The sequence below is a fragment of the Nematolebias whitei genome, chromosome 7 (assembly GCF_014905685.2).
Source record: "Nematolebias whitei isolate Nwh7 chromosome 7, NemWhi1, whole genome shotgun sequence".
NCBI classification, from domain to species: domain Eukaryota; kingdom Metazoa; phylum Chordata; class Actinopteri; order Cyprinodontiformes; family Rivulidae; genus Nematolebias; species Nematolebias whitei.
Window position 1 is genome coordinate 11,712,114 of NC_056504.1, and position 17,104 is coordinate 11,729,217.

At 44.5% G+C, this 17,104-nt stretch overlaps 1 protein-coding gene and 2 non-coding genes across 3 annotated transcripts in view; 2 read left to right on the forward strand and 1 right to left on the reverse strand.

The window, feature by feature from the left end:
* eogt (EGF domain-specific O-linked N-acetylglucosamine (GlcNAc) transferase) overlaps positions 1–14,404 on the reverse strand; it is a 184,978-nt gene extending 170,574 nt beyond the window's left edge. Inside the window, exons 1-5 of the mRNA XM_037678622.1 lie at positions 14,201–14,404; positions 11,855–11,955; positions 11,544–11,652; positions 11,208–11,302; positions 11,019–11,123 (exon numbers count right to left, since the gene is read on the reverse strand). Coding sequence (XP_037534550.1) covers positions 11,019–11,123; positions 11,208–11,302; positions 11,544–11,652; positions 11,855–11,955; positions 14,201–14,404 — 614 coding nt within the window. The remainder of the gene's footprint in view (positions 1–11,018; positions 11,124–11,207; positions 11,303–11,543; positions 11,653–11,854; positions 11,956–14,200) is intronic.
* Positions 2,305–2,376, forward strand: trnae-uuc. Its single transcript has one exon. It is a non-coding gene; the product is annotated as a tRNA-Glu (tRNA).
* trnae-cuc lies at positions 2,720–2,791 on the forward strand. The gene has a single exon. It is a non-coding gene; the product is annotated as a tRNA-Glu (tRNA).
* Positions 14,405–17,104: the final 2,700 nt, after the last annotated feature.

Here is a 17,104-nt window from a genome sequence, read left to right on the forward strand (position 1 = left end):
TGGCTAGGATTCAGCGCTTTCACCGCTGCGGCCCGGGTTCGATTCCCGGTCAGGGAATAAGTCAAATATTTGTTACCTTGAGGAAATATATAAGCAATGCCATATGTCCAACTGAAAAAACAAAAAAAGAAGTAGGTACAAGGCATCCATCTTTTCTTGACCTTACTGGAATAAATGGAAAGACGGTAAAAATTGGCAAACCAAAAAACAGCCATTTTAAGTTGAATCTAATACAGGCAACATGTATGACGTTTACTGTATAAAAAGCATATCAGTGTATTGATCCACTTTAAAATGTCCAAGTTTAAAAACTGTAACATCTTCCTCTTCTTTCCATGCCAATCTAAACTCACAATGCTTCAGCTGTGCACAGGGAATACTCAAGCTTTAACACACTCCCTGGTGGTCTAGTGGCTAGGATTCGGCGCTCTCACCGCTGTAGTGAACTAAGCCTCAGGTCAAAATCTGGCCTTGAGAGCCTGCCTGGAACAAGAACTGTATTTCATTGATTTGAGTCCAGAAACACAAGATTAAGTTCATCCAGAGACTTTCTAAGTGTCCTGCACTGATCAATTGAAAGAACACTCTCTTTTTATTATCATTACTATTTTACAAATGTTTGATAATCAAAGTGTGTTTAGTTCAAACCATTTTTAAAGGTTGAAGTGAACTACTCATTTTTAATCAACTGTGAAACAGTATTAGTGATTTTTAATCCTCATGCAAAGTAGAAATCACGTTAAGGTCTGTTACAGAGTAATTATGCATTTTCTGATTTTCTGTCTTTGAATGAGCAAGTGTAAGTTGGTCCAAGGTTGGAGTCAAACGCAAAACAAGTTGTTGGAACGAACTGTTATGTTTTTAAATCCTCTCAGACGTAAATATAGAGGCTGGCACCTGTTTTCCCCCAACTCGCCTAAATATTCCTCTCGTCTGTCTTTAAAACATTTTCAATCTGTTCCAAAACATTTTCTGTTTTTCTGACTTCTAGTGACCTCTTACGTCACAAAAACACACCCCTGTCTGGTCGATTTTGACCAATCAGGAACCTCCCAAATGAACCGGAAATAGAACTCTTTAAATGTCGGTACTTCCTAGTTCAAACGGGCTTCAGTCGTTTGCAGCTCCAGTCGAGTGCAGTCGAGTTCAGTTCTGGGAGCAGAACCGAACGGAAGAAGTGCTGGGAGAACAGAAGTCCAGGCATGATCCAGAGCTCTTCCGAGTCTTGTGGGAATTATGCAATCTTCCACATCTGAGTGGAACTTCTGACGGACTCCACTCATGCGAGTCCACCCGTGAGGTGAATTGTTGTTGATGAAGTCCCGCCACCACTCCGGACGGTTCTCTGCCATCCTACGGAGACGCTGGACCGGTAGCGTTAACTGGAACTCCGTTTCCACTGATTCATCGTCAGAGAGGTAATGAGTCGAGTTTACTACCGAGCGTACCGAGGAAAGCTGGGTTCGAATGGAGGGTGCCGTTCTGTTCAACACTTTCACTCAAACACCATTTCCCTCCCTCTAAACTTCATTTTCCATCTTTAAACTCTTCTATCTGCTAGAAATCATTCCAGCTATTTTTAGAAATGTCTGTTGTACAGCTGGAAGCAAGGGAAACCATCGCCGTATGGTTTCCTCCTTGTAAAACTAGCTAACTAAGCCAGGTTGTTATTTTTCAATTTGCCAAATTAATGTAAATGTGTGATGTTAAACTTTGATTCTGTAAATAAATGACCGCATTCATTTGATGGGTCAAAGAAAATTAACGTCTCACAATACATTTTATTAAAATCAATGCACGACATTATTCAGTCCAGAAAAATGAAAGAATCCGTTTAATTTATGAATATATCACAGAATATGTTCATCTACACCGCCGCGGCCCGGGTTCGATTCCCGGTCAGGGAAGCAGATGTGTCAGTAGACCCTCTTTGTAGTACAGCCACAAAAGCAACAATCTCCTTGACCTAACACACCTAGTCTTTTATGCAACATGACTAGAAAACTCATAATGTCAAGACTCAAATGAGTACTCACAAAGGACAGAAACAGCTCATGTGTAGCTATTCCTTTCTTAGAAAGCCATAAAAAGCATTCACAAATATTTTGGCTTTTAACACATAAAATGTATGTGGGAATCCATGTTGTGTTACAAGTTGAAATGTCCTCTTTAATACCCCTTTTTAAAATGCTACCATTGTCATTAGTCAAATTTATAAGGCTTAAAATGTCACTTTGGTTGGAAAGCCAACCTGGATTTTGCTGTTAAAACCAGAAGACCTAGTCAAGTGTGGGATACAGCATGTCCCTGGTGGTCTAGTGGCTAGTATTCAGCGCTTTCACCGCTGTGGCCAGGGTTCGATTCCCGGTCAGGGAATAAGTCAAACAATTTGTTACCTTGAGGAAATTTATAAGCAATGCCATATGTCCAACTATAAAAAATAAAAAAAGAAGTAGGTACTAGGCATCCATCTTTCCTTGACCTTACTGGAATAAGTGGAAAGACGGTAAAAATTGGCAAACCAAAAAAACAGCCATTTTAAGTTGAATCTAATACAGGCAACATGTATGACGTTTACTGTATAAAAAGCATATCAGTGTATTGATCCACTTTAAAATGTCCAAGTTTAAAAACTGTAACATCTTCCTCTTCTTTCCATGCCAATCTAAAACTCACAATGCTTCAGCTGTGCACAGAGAATACTCAAGCTTTAACACACTCCCTGGTGGTCTAGTGGCTAGGATTCGGCGCTCTCACCGCCGCGGCCTGGGTTCGATTCCCGGTCAGGGAAGCAGATGTGTCAGTAGACCCTCTTTGTAGTACAGCCAAAAAAGCAACAATCTCCTTGACCTAACACATTTAGTCTTTTATGCAACATGACTAGAAAACTCATAATGTCAAGACTCAAATGAGTACTCACAAAGAACAGAAACAGCTCAAGTGTAGCTATTCCTTTCTTGCCATAAAAAGCATTCACAAATATTTTGGCTTTTAACACATAAAATGTATGTGGGAATCCATGTTGTGTTACAAGGTGAAATGTCCTCTTTTTCACTCCTATTTAAAAGGCTACATTTGTCAAATTTACAAGGTTTAAAATTTTACGTTGGTTGGAAAGCCAACCTGGAGTTTGCTGTTAACACCAAAAGACCTAGACAATGGTGGACTACAGCATGACCCTGGTGGTCTAGTGGCTAGGATTCAGCGCTTTCACCGCTGCGGCCCGGGTTACTAGGTACCAAATCCAATAAGGTTGTTTTCACACTTGATAGTCCGGCAGACTCGGTTTGGTTGGGGACCAATATTCATGAGCTTTTGTTTACATTTGAGCTGGTGCCTTTGCATTCACACTGCACTGTGCAGTCGAGCCAACCTGTTGAACCAACCTGTTCCCCCACTCGCCTGTGGAGGCGCTGCACCAAGAACTACTGAAAGAAACGACACAAAAACCTCTGAAGACACTTCTTCTTTTGGAAATAAAAACAAAAACAGATTGGCATCAAGTTTTAGCAGTTTTAGGAGTTATATTTTGTCATTTTTCAAAAATAGACTCAGCATGAGCAGAAGATGAGGAAGAAGACCATGGAGAATGTTGTTTTTCACACAAGGCAGCTGACGGCTCCATATAAGGTACGAGAAATGCATGTTTGTTTGCCCTACGTTGTACTCCACTTCTTGCTTGTCGAGCGGGGCCAATCTGTTTACATTCACACTGTACTCGAACCGCGCTGGAGTTCTTTTCTACCGGACCAAGACCTAGGTTTTAGCCCGGGCCAGAGTTTGCCTTTTTGTTCCATGACAGAGTTCGATGGCGCGTTCACACCTCCCCAAATGAACCGGACTTCCTAGGAAAATAAGCTAGAGTTCGGTTAAAGCGGACTAAACAAGGCTGGTGTGAATGCACCCTAACTCTCAGTCGGGTCATTTTGACATTTTATTTCTTTTTTTTTTTTTTTTTTAATCTTAGCTCAGGCAAACTGGTTCGTCCTCTTAAGGAGTTTACTGCTTGGTGTGGAAACAGTTTACCGGAACTCCTCTGACTGATGAAGCCCTCCGGATAGAGGACAAAAACGTCCATAAAAAAAGAAACTGTCCAGATGACCCGACTGAGAATTATTGGATTTGGTACCTGGATGATTGAACATGAACTTTATTGCCTTGAACCACTTTGGCTGTGGCTGCCTGCCTGGGAGGAGTCGACGATGGACAGGACAGCCCCCAGAAACCATCTTAGCTCCAGCAAACTGGTTGGTCCACTTAAGGAGTTTACTGCTTGGTGAGGAAACAGATAACTGGAACTCTTCTGACTAATGAAGCCCTCCGGATAGAGGGTGAAACGTCTCTATAAAAAATAATCTGTCCATATGACCCGACTCAGAATTACTGGATATAGGCAAAGCGTTTTGTTGCAGTGATCTTGATAATAAACTTAGATAATCAGTGTACGGATTCACTTTTAAATTTACAAGCTCAAAAGTCTTTAGGGCCTAGCCCTCTTTCCATACTATCTTGATGTCAACTGCTTCAACTGTATAGTGCTACACCTCAGCCATTTACTATCTCCCTGGAAGTGAGATAGTAGCACTTTGAGATTTTTGTTAATGAAAAATGCGTTACAAATTAAATTCATTATTATTATTATTATTTGGGGAGTGGTGGCGCAGAGGTTAGAGAGGTGGGCTTGAGATCCGAAGATCGCCGGTTCACGCCCCGGCCCCGACAACATCAAAATTGTGGGTGGGGTAGGTGAAACACCCACACTTGCCTCCACCCTCATTCGCCCCACTCTGGGCCCATGAGCAAGGCCCTTAACCCCCACCATGTGCTCCCTAAACAGGTCTCTCTTGAAAATGAGTTCTCGTGGCTCAATGAGACTAACCTGGATAAATAAAGGCTAAAAAAAAAAAAAAAATTATTATTATTAGTTGCTAGAATTCAACACTTTTACCGCTGCAGCCCTGGTCTGATTTCTAATCAGGTTATTATTCATAAATCATTTAACCTCTTTTTTGCTACAATATTTTTTGTACCATCCATTATGAACCACCCAGATTTCAAAAGTGTCCAATCAACAAACACATATTTCTATTCCACGAATTAAACCAAACATGGTGAAGGTGCTTTAAGTTCTAGTTCGTATAAGCTTCACCCTTTAAGGCTGTCGCTTGGTGGGTTTATCCCGTTATGCGGAGCATTGCACTGAAAAATTTAGTCCACGCCCACCTGCTGTGTGGGCCCTACCCGGTCCGTATAAATTACGTTAAGAGCGGGAAATCGGCTCCCCATTTTTTCTTCAGCAAGCTAATAGCACTGTCAGAAGAACAAATAAGGAAAATTGTGTAGATGACCAACCTTTGTTAAGGATGCTTGGCCTGGCAGTCGACCTCCGGTCGTCTGGTGAGTTCTCCCCACCGAGGAGAAGCTGACGAGCAGTCTTATTTCAAGGTAAGCGCCGAGGAATATTTCTCAGTGACAGGTCACTACACGCTGGACAACGCCATCTTGTAATTTTCCTCTTATCGCCGACCCTCGGAGCGAATCGGATGGTTCCTCCGGGACAGGCGCGCTCAGCTGCAGCCCCCGCTGCTCATTCCCTCCTGGAGAGCGTAGTGCCGGTGGAGGTGTGCCTCTTCTACGGTTTGCCTGTCCAGGATTGCAGCGTGGATGACGACGATTCAACGATCCACCTAGCTCCGTCACTCCCCCTCGCTGCCGGAGAAACTGCACAAAGACCTGATGGAGGGCCCCATCACGGCGGACGCGCTGTTCGGGAGCAGCTTCAAAGCCATGCTGGCGAACTCGAAGCAGTTGGAGGAGGTGTCAGAGGCTGTGCGCCACCTCATCAAGCCGCGCGGCTCATCCCGCCCCCCGGCCCGCTGGAGAGACCGTCGTGAGCAGAGGCAGAGGCAGAAGCAACGACGTTCCACGGCCACGGCCGCGGCGTCTCTCGCTCAGCTCCACCACCAGCCCCGCCCGTCAGAGACCAGCCCTCTTCATCCCGGCAACCTGCAGTTCAGCGTTTCCCCAGAGATCGCCTGCAGACAGCACTCTGGGCAAACAAATCGCAGAGCTCACGGGGGAGAAGATTTTAAAAAATGACGGTCTGCGGAGGGTGTGTGTAAAAGTGACACGAAAGTTGAAATAAACCATCATTCAATGATCAAAGTGTCTGTTTTTAGCCAGTCTGTAAGCTCGGATGAACTCACAGCGGCTACACACACATCCTCCACACATAACGAGCCGGTGTCCTTAAATAAAGGTTTTTTAAACTCACCGTCGCTCCAAGACATGACGAGACGCTCACACGACACGATGGTAAGCGAAATAACTCGTTGTCAACCCGAGCTGCATGATCCTCACCCAAACGGTGTCAAACGCGCACTCGTGCGATGCAAACAGCCTTCATCCAAACAGCGCTGCGTTGATGATGGCACACACACAGCTGCCCGGCGCTCACCGGCTCACAGCGGTATAAATGTGGGACCGCAGGCCGGGTCCGGTGAAGGTCCTCGTTTTTCAGCAAAACAACACACGCCTCACCGAAGCAAACACGTGCAGCCGCGACGCGGGCAGCCGTCACCCACCGCGTCTCAGCGCTCGGCAGCTCACAACAGCACAAGCATGAGACAGCTGAACGAACCCGGTGACGAGTCTCGCCTCCAGCGAGAGCGGCGTGCATCCCTCCAGCGAGAGCGACGCGCGTCCCTCCAGCGAGAGTGGCGCGCGTCCCTCAAGAGAAAACGTGTGCTCCCGCGGGGCTCGCAGCCTTCACTCCAACAGCACGGCGTAGATGAAGTCACGATCTCCGCCTCTCAACGTTCGCACAGCGACGTCGAATGTGCAGCCCCACGGCGTCATCAGCTGTCACACGCTTCGCCTCAGCACACACCGCCCACCTGTACATGAAGGTTGGTCCGCGGTCCGAACTGAGCGCACGGGCACGTTCAGAGCCTTTTCGAGGAAGCCTCGCCTTGGGTCACGCGGAAAACATTCCGCGACACATGACGGCAGTTGAGGCGGCGGACTGGTGACATCCGTACAAAACATGACGCATCACTTAAACGCACGTTCACTCCACGAACGTTACGCAGAGTGGCTAAAAACATGCTCGCCGGTCAGATGGATGGACAGGGTATTATGCAAAGGTTACAAGTTACAGTTTGCAACCCGACCCCCTCCGTTCGGAGGAGTTTTAGAGACGGTCCTGTCATCACCAGACCAAATCTCATCCCTAAATGCAGAAGTCCAAGAGCTTCTGATAAAGGTAATCTCCAGGGTTCCCAACGGAGAGGAAAACACAGGGTTTTACTTACGTTACTTCCTGGTTCCCAAACGGACCGGAGGGATGAGACCGATTTTGGATCTGTCAGCTTTCAACAAGGCGATCATGGACAAACCGTTTTCACATGTTGACATCCAGACAGCTGTTGAACAACATCCAGAGAAACGACTGGTTTGTTTTTCCGTCGACCTAAAAGATGCTTATTTTCACATACCGATCATCCCAAAACACAGAAAATTCCTGCGTTTCTCTTTTCAGGGGATGAAGTATCAGTACAACAGGCTGCCGTTCGGGTATTCCCTCGCGCCTCGTACGTTCTCAGTGTGTGGAGACAGCCCTGCATCCATTACACAGAACAGGGATGAGAGTTTTGTTTTACATGGACGACCTGCTGCTGCTGTCACGCTCCAGACAGGAAGCAGTGATGAAGGCTCAGGTGTTGACATCACACCTGTTAAATCTGGGCTTCACCATAAATTGGAAGAAAAGCTCGATTTTCCCGGCCCAGACAATTGTTTATCTGGGAGTGGAGTTAAATTCAACCACCATGAAGGCTCGTTTATCACAAACGAGAATTGACACTTTAAAAGACCAGCTCCGCCACGTAAGACCTGGCAGAGTGGTAACAGCTGTCTCCGTCATGAAGCTGTTAGGAATTATGTCATCAGCTCACACAGTGGTCCCGCTGGGTCTATCACATATGAGACGCCTCCAGAGGTGGTTTGTGCGTCTGCGTGTGGATCCAGTAAAACAAAAGAGACGGATGATCACTGTTCCTCCCTCCGTGAGGGCAGACCTCCGACACTGGGGAAACACCCTGGTGCTGTCGGAGGGAGCCCCCGTCAGCAGACCCACGTCACACGTGTCAGTCTTCACAGACGCGTCGCTGTCAGGCTGGGGGGGGACATGCCTATCTCAAGCAGTAGGGGCGCTGTGGCCCCATCACACATCAGCCCACATAAATGTTTTGGAGTGTCGTACGGTGCTAAATGTGATTCAGCACTTTGCTCCTGTGCTACTGAATCAACACGTGTTGATTCACACAGACAACAAGGTGACTGCTGCGTACATAAACCGACAGGGGGGTGTGCGCTCAGCCCAGATGTTACACATTGCGCGAAAGCTTCTGTGTTGGGCTCACCAAAAGCTGCTCTCCATCAGAGCAGTTTACATACCCAGTGTTCTGAACAAAGGGGCAGATGTGATGTCCAGGGGCGGCCCACGTCACGGGGACTGGACTCTCCATCCAGACCTGATGACTCAGACGTGGCAGAAATTTGGCAAAGCAGCTGTGGACCTGTTTGCGACACGAGAGAACGCTCAGTGTCAACTATGGTTTTCTCTGAGCCCGCGAGACGAACCACCACTGGGGGTGGATGCGTTTGCCCACAGCCCATGGCCCAAAACGCTTCTGTACGCGTTTCCTCCACCTCCTCTGATTTTACGGTTCCTGAACCGAGTTCAGGAGGAGGGATTGACAGCTCTCCTGGTGGCCCCCCGAGTGCGGGAACACACCATGGTTCTCAGCCCTACAACGCCTGCTGTCGGGGCACCCATGGAAACTGCCATGGAGGGAGGATGCTCTCCTCCAGGCAGGAGGAGCGATCAGGAGTTACCCAGAAATAGGCCAGCACCTGTGGGTCTGGCCACTGAGCGGTTCCGCTTAGAGAGGATGGGTCTCCCACAGGAGGTAGTATGCACAATCCAGGATTCACGTGCTGCATCAACCACAGCGCTGTACATATCAAAGTGGAAAGTTTTTCAGCACTGGTGTACAGAGAAAGGTGTAGAGGCCACCTCATGCCCATTAGGCGACGTGCTGTCTTTTCTACAACAGCTGATGGATAGGAAGTTGGCATTCAGCACGATTAAAACTTACGCTGCAGCCATCTCTTCCTGCCACGAAGGGTTCGGAGACAGAACAGCTTTTAATCACCCGCTGATGAAGTGGTTTCTAAAATGCGTACAAAGACGCAGGCCTGTTTCACGCCCACTTGTTCCACAGTGGGATTTAACGCTGGTCCTGCGAGCCCTGATCAAAGCTCCATTTGAGCCTCTGGATCAGGTTCCAATTAAATTATTGTCTCTTTAAACAGCCCTGCTGCTGGCTTTAACATCCGCTAAGAGAGTGAGTGATTTATCTGCCCTCTCTGTCGCTCCGTCATGTCTTAGAATTCAGGCTGACGGGCAGCTCAGCTGATTTAAGACCAAACCCAGCCTTTATGCCTAAAAACATCACGAGCTCTTTTAAATCAAGAGCGATATCGTTGGAGGGGTTTTTCCCTACCCCCCCACAGATCAGAAGAAGAAGCATCTTACCTGTCCGGTGCGGGCGTTGACGTGTTACATAGCTGTAATGCGCCAAACTCAACATTTGTTTGTGCATTATAGAGATGTACCTGCAGGTCGCCCATTATCCACCCAGCGCTTGTCACACGGGCTGTGTGAGGCCTTTTTCTGAAGCCTACAGAGCATCAGTTTTAGAGCTTCCTGTCAACCTCAGGGCGCACTCGACCAGGGGTATCGCATCTTCGACTGCTTTGCATAATGGTATGACAATGCAGGACATTTGCGCTGCGGCCGCGTGGTCAACACCCTGCTCATTCATTCGCTCTTATCTACGTGATGTGACGGCCCATTCCATGACACATTCTGTCCTTAGTGCTCTAACAGAATGAATATTGTTGTTTTCATGGAACTCTGTTTAAGCTCACATCTGTCTGCATGCTTCACAGTGTGAGATGTTATCAGTCACAAGTTGTGTCTGTTATTTTGGTTCTATTGTCACTAATCAGTTCATGACTATTGTTACCAATCAGTTGATTTGATTAATAATCAGTTCATTTGTTATTATTAATCTGTCTATACTGTTCAGCCATGAACGCATAGTTACACAACATGCGTCTGTGCACGGCTCACATAATTACGCAATGCGTAATTATGCACATGGGGAGCTGAGTGACAAGACTTTTTTTGGGCAAGCTTCTGCTTCATACGATGTTCGAATGGACCCAGTGAGGCGAGGACCACATCTGCTTTGCCCTTAACCCACCAAGCGACAGCCTTAAAGGGCGAAGATTATACGAAATAGAACGTTGGTTACGTACAGTAACCCCAGATTCTATGAGTATAAGCGTAGCCCTTTAAGCGTCGGGCCTCACTGGCTCCTAAATGGCTGAAGAAAAAGCTATTTTTGGGAGCCGATTTCCCGCTCTTAACGTAATTTATACGGACCGGGTAGGGCCCACACAGCAGGTGGGCGTGGACTAAATATTTCAGTGCAATGCTCCGCATAACGGGATAAACCCACCAAGCGAAAGCCTTAAAGGGCTATGCTTATACTCATAGAATCTGGGGTTACAGTACGTAACCAACGTTTTTATACGCCTTATCTGTCATACACACTGCATGAGGAACTCAGACCTGACCCTAATCTGGCCACATTTTAATCTAAAGTAAAAACATTCTTGTTTATACAAAATTGGTTTTAATTAATAATTTTTTGTTTGGTTTTGGTTTTAGTAACTGAATGGGTTAAATGAAAATATTTAATAGGTTAAATGAAAACAATTGTTTTAAATAATTTAAATTTTGTATCTGCATGTGTGAGTATCTTCTTGCCCTTTTAAATTTTGTTTACAATTTGTAAAGCCTCTTGAGTTGTCACCTAGTACGAAATAAATAATCATAAATAATTTTGCCCTGTCTGAATGATTATATGAATGTTGTTCCTTACCAAGACTGCAAAGGGCTCTTGTGATCCCCTTCAGCAGCAAGTGCATGCCTATTTAGTTGGCAGTGTCCACCAATCTCGCCCGTATGAATGAAGTCCTCTTTATACCTGTAGTGTAAGCATTGCAAAGATTTTAATCACTCTGATAATTGAGAACTAAGTAATTTCTTTAAAACATTTATTTACACAGACCTCTCATTACTCCTGCGTGGTTTCCGCAAATCAAGGTAAAGATTTTTTGCTCTGCAGAATCTAGTATGACTGCTGCACTTTAATGACGAATCACCCTGTGAGGGTAAAGTATGTCAGAAGATAGTTCAACCTTATTTTACATTGAAGTATGTACCTTAAAGTTTGGGAGACCTTTGTTTCTATAAAAGATTATTTTTATATTATATCATGAACAGTACAGTATTTTGATTCAACTCTTTTTCAACTTTTTTTCTGGACAGTGTGTCTATTTCTTCCTGTAGTTTCTTCCTGTTGACTCGGGAGGCCTGTGGGAAATGAGGAAATGAGCAGACTTACTGACTTGCTCGACTTGCAAAGTGTTTTGAGTTCAGAGATTCGCTCTTTGACGTAACCAAAATCAGCCTGCTTCCAGAAAAGCTCCTGAGCTGCATCCAGTGAACGGACCCTAATGGATCACAGATTTAGGCACCATAATGGATCATAAATGAAGCACAGTACATAAAAGTACATCTTAGTTTCAGTACACTGAAGGAGACTGTAGAGGTAAAATTGTTAAAGCATACTGAACACATTATGAAAGACTAATTGGAGAATAGAACAAAAAATTGATAAGTGATCTGTGTTTAAATGTGATGTTAGAAAATTACCATCCGGAGTCAGCTTTGGTGCAAACAGGATAGCTGAAGCGTTTTGATGAATTGCAGTTCTTCTCATACCCCCAGCAGACAGACTGGCTCTGCAGCACATCCTGTCATTAAAAACAGTATTATTCCATACAAGTCCATTGCTGTTGTTTTAAACAAACACTTTCTTTTCCAGTTCCTTCATTTTTAATTTACACACCCAAAAAACATCTGAGGGGCAATTATCAACTACATTGGTCACAGAACCAACAAAGCTAAGGATTTTTAATTTTTATGAGAACACAATTTATTTAAACACAACATTAAAAAAAAAAACAATGCTTTTCTTAAACCAGAAGTGGCCTGAAGCGCATGAGAACTAAGCAACTACTTAAAGCCTCCAGGGCAGCAGGGTACTTTAATTCTCACAGAAAGCAGGTTTTTACTGATTTTTTTTTGTTGTTTGTTTTGGACATTTGTTATGATGCGTAACCATGGCAAGAATGTTTTGTTTGTTCGTTTGTTTTTTTTACAACCGGGAGCATCTGATTAATTTCAAAAGCTCAAATAATATTTCAACTACAGCCCCAAATCTCAAATGACTTGAAAAGGAGGCACCATGGATGCATTCCCGTCTCCTTGCTGGCTGTGCTCGAATGCCTGACCTATAAGATCTTGGAACTGGCAGGAAGCGTGGCTCGTAACGGCAGAAGGACCGGGATCGTTCCCCGACACCTGAGCTGGCTGTCTGCAGCGACGAGGAACTCAGCAGGTTGTTGGGAGGAGTGGCCATCGCTCTGGGAGGAGTTCTGCCCGGCAATCGGGCAGTCCTGCAGCCCAAGGGAACCAAGAGGCCAGTCGAGTCTGGGTGGACGGATCAGACAGCATCTGTGGCCAGTTTCTTCAGATCTGCCGTGGGACCTTTACAAGAGATCCTTCCTGCCTACAGCAGTATCTTTTTCATTCAACCTTTATTTAGACAGGTAAATCCCATTGAGCCTCGAGGACTCATTTACAAGAGAGACCTGATTTCAACAAAGAATGATGACAACAATGGACAACAGCGGCAACAATAAACAGTTATAAAAAGTCATACTGCAGTTTGTTTTTTTTTGTTTTTTTTATAACAAATAGGATGGCTAAAAGAAAAAAGTAACAACAAAAAAAAACAGCTAGATTCTAAGGCGAATGTAGAAAACTAAAAACAGGAACATGTCTGCATTGGTCCCTGCCAGGAGTCCAACAGATTCTTAAAGCCACTTAGAGAGGTCAAGGTCGAGAGCTTCAATTGTTTTTGTAAGGTATTCCAGGAAACAGGAGCAAAGTAGGAGAAGGTCCTTTTGCCTAGTTCAGTCCTCAACTCATCCTCATCTCCTCATCTATAACATCTCTTAATGAAAGGAGGATAACTAGTTACAACATTTAATTTCCTTTTGGGATTAACAAAGTATTTTTGAATTTGAATTGGTAGCTGGTCTAATCTCCAGAAGTTGTAATAGTAACCCAAAATAAAGCCTAAATAAATGGATATTTGTATTAACAGAGTAAAAATTTATTCGTATTAGTTTATTATTTGTAGGCTGCTTTTGTCTGAGCTGGCTCACAGTCCATGCACAGTGTAGCTGCTGGAAATTAGAGCTCAACACGTGACTGACTCGTAAACACAACACTTCACTTGACACCTCCCCCCCCCCCGCCCCCCCAGCTGCAAACTGCACATATGCACAAACAAATTGGATTTAAATAAAAATGAACGTGAAAAGAATACAGTGTTTTGTAGTCTATTATTTTACTATATGCAGACAATGTGAATTTCAAAGCTTTGAGAAGGTGACACTGTGCTGGATTAATTGAAATAGAGACCCTAAATCAAAATCTACTAGGGCCCTAGAAAATTTAGAGTCAACTTTATCTCAAACCATCATTCAACTACCGGTATAGTTTTAATCCAAAGATAAAGCAAATACCAGACTAAATTGCACACATCAATTGTTATAAACGTGTTAGTTACGAACAAAACATGAGATTTTCTTCAAGAAAAAATATGTTTCTTTTGGAAAATATTCCAGCTGCCATTGCTTACTTTACTGAAGCATCCAACTACCGGTAGTACCATCACATGACAGATAAACCCCCCAGATTAGTTTCAGCGTTTAGATTAATTAACCCTAATGCTGAACAAGTGCTAACTAAAGTGTCAAATCAATTCCCAACTCACACTACAACAAAACCAGTTTTCAAATACTTGTTAAAACTAAAAATAAATAAATAAATAAGTGAATCTTAGAAAAGCCTATTAACAGAAGAACAAAAATGACATACAATACACAAAAAGAAAGAGTAATTACAGGAACAAGGTCCATGTCTTACTTTAAAGGGGCAGAGTGGGTCTAGGTGGCATAACTTTGCGACCCTCTTGTTGTTGTGGAGGAAGTAAGGTATGTGCTCTGGTGGCAGGGAGATCCTGCTGTAGTTGAGCAGTGGTGCAGCTGGTTTGTTGCTGGTAATCTCAGCTTTCTCTGTGGTGATTGCAGTAAGAGACAAAACTATGCCCAGTGCAACCAAGAGCAGCATAGTCAGTGGGACACGGGCACGTGGAGCAGCCGCCTCTCTTCGCAGCACTCTGTTGGGAGAGATCACAGATTCAGACGAGCACTCTGCAGCTGGGGTTGAAAGCCCAGCAACACAGTGCCTAAGCATGTGGGCACAAGCAGGCGTGTGGGAACGTGGCAGGATCTCCTCATAAGGATGGGTTGTTGCAGGAAATAACACTGACCTTTTTCCAAGCTCTTGCCTGAACAATTCCCTCTGAAACTTACAGGACGAAAGAAGCTCTGCTGGCTGCTGTTAACAGGATCTGAAATAGGAAAACAGTCTAATAATTACTTGCATTTATCAACAAAAGCCACTTTTCCAGGATTTAAGTGTGTATGTGCTTCTGTGGTCTAGAAAAATGACATTATTTGCTTATATGAATGAGTGATGACTGAACAGCCTCTTTAATAGTCATAAAACCTTTTTCACATCTGAAGGAAGAAAAAAACAGGAAACTATTTATAGTGTAACAATAGGTGGTAAATCATTTAATAAATCTCATGGTTTTGTGGAAAGTCTTGTGAAATGTAACTTAATTAGTACAATTAAGTATCGTACCCAATTACTACTCCAAATTTGAAGGTTTATATTTGCATTTGTCTAAATTTGGCAGCATGACAAGTCAATTGTTAGCACTATTACCTCGCAGCAAGAAGGTCCTGGGTTCAATTCCTTGTTTGGGCCTATGGGGTGTTTATGTGTGCAGTTTGCGTGTTCTCCTCATGTTTGCGTGGGTTTTCCCCCACAATCCAAAAAACATGTATGTTAGGCTGCTTTCAGGCCCGTCCTTGCAAAATAAATGTGATCTCAATGGGATTTGTCTATTTAAAAAGGTTAATACTGTATTAAGGGAGGATGACCAGTGACTTTTAATACAAGAAAAGTAGAAAAAGCTTTCATAAATTAACCTAACCTGTATAAATAAAGGTTGAATGGAGAGAAAAAAATCAGTTACAGAGACTAAACAACCTGTGTTAGCTTCATCCTTCAAACTTCCTGATAACTGTGGTTTAATTTGTGAATTGATAGTTTTTAACAGTTTTCCACTGTATTTGAAACAATTTCCACCACTGAACAAGGAAAGTAATCGTGGGGGAAGTGGGTCTATGTCCTGAGGGCATAACGGGTTACCTGACACCATTTACACACAGAAACACAAACTTGTCAAATGTGCGTCAGCGGCTTAAATTAATTCTCTGCAGCCAACCAACAGGCAGGCGCGTGCAGAGGCAACTCTTCAGCTCGTGCGGGAATTTCACGTTATCTTCGACAGGAAGCAGGAAATGAGAGATACTTTCAGACGCCCACAGAGGTTTGAAATGCAACACACGGCGGCTAACATCTAGCACCAGTTCTTACAAAGAAAGTCTGCAGATTCCGCTCAGTAATTAACGCGGAGGATTGGACGCGTCACACAAACTGGAAGGAAAAAATGGAGTCATTGTCGCGGCAGAACTACATCCGAACCAGCGTCATTATTTAACTAAATAACCCTATTTAGGAATACGAGCCGGGTTACCTAAAGGCACAGCCTGCCCTCTCACATAGCAACAATGTTGCCGGTGGTCGCCATAACACCGGAAATCCTACAAGTTAACGGTGTGCGGTGTGCACGAGCGGCCACCAGATGGCGCCAAACGTCAGATCAGTTCCAGACGGTCCTTCAGTCATTCAACCTTTTACAGATTCAACCTTTATTTTTACAGGTTAGTCTCATTCAACCTTTATTTTTACAACAAAAAAAAGGTTCAATCACGTCATCTGGACCAGTTTCTTTAAGTGAGATATGTTTCGTCCCCCATCCATCCAGAGGACTTCCTCAGTCTACATCCTGCCAACCAGATCTGTCCCATAGGTAGTCTTCACTGCTGTGCTTCAAGCCAACCTCCTGCTGGAATCTCAAAAGTAGGCTTTTAACACGTGCAAAACACACCCATCCATCCATTACTTTTACCTGCTTCTTCCTTTTTGTGTTGCTGGTGCCCATGTCCAGCGGTTACTGTGTGAGGGGCACCCAGGACGAGTCTCCTGTCCATCACAGGGCCACATAGAAACAAACAGCCATTCACTCACTCTCACCTAGGGACAATTTAGAGTTACCATTTAGCCTTAACATGTATGTTTTTGGTCTGCGGGAGGAAACTGGAGTACCCGGACAAAACCCACACATGCACGGAGAGAACATACAAACTCCACCTAGTGGGGCCTCTGGTCCGGGATTTGAACCAGGGCAACCTGCTTGCTGAGAGGCAGCAGCTCTACCGGTTGCCAGTACCACTGTACTGCCCCCAAGTGAAACGTTTCAGCACGTAAAAAGAAACTGTCCAGATGACCCGACTGAAAATTGTTGGATTTTATACCTGGATTATTGAGCATGGACTTTGTTGGTTTTGAAACATTTTGACATGACTGTCGACGAGGACGAGGGCCGGCACTGGAGGAGTGGGCATGCCAAAGACACCATCTTAGCACCAACAAAACTGGTTTGTTCCACTTTCTAGTAAGCTGTTGGGGGAAGAATCACTTTTGTGTTGCGTGTTTCTTTGACTGATGAAGCCTTCTGGATGGAAGGTGAAACGTTTCAGCACACAAAAAAGAAACTGTCCAGATGAACTGACTGAAAATTGTTGGATTGTATACCTGGATTATTGAGCATGGACTTTGTTGGTTAGTCTCATT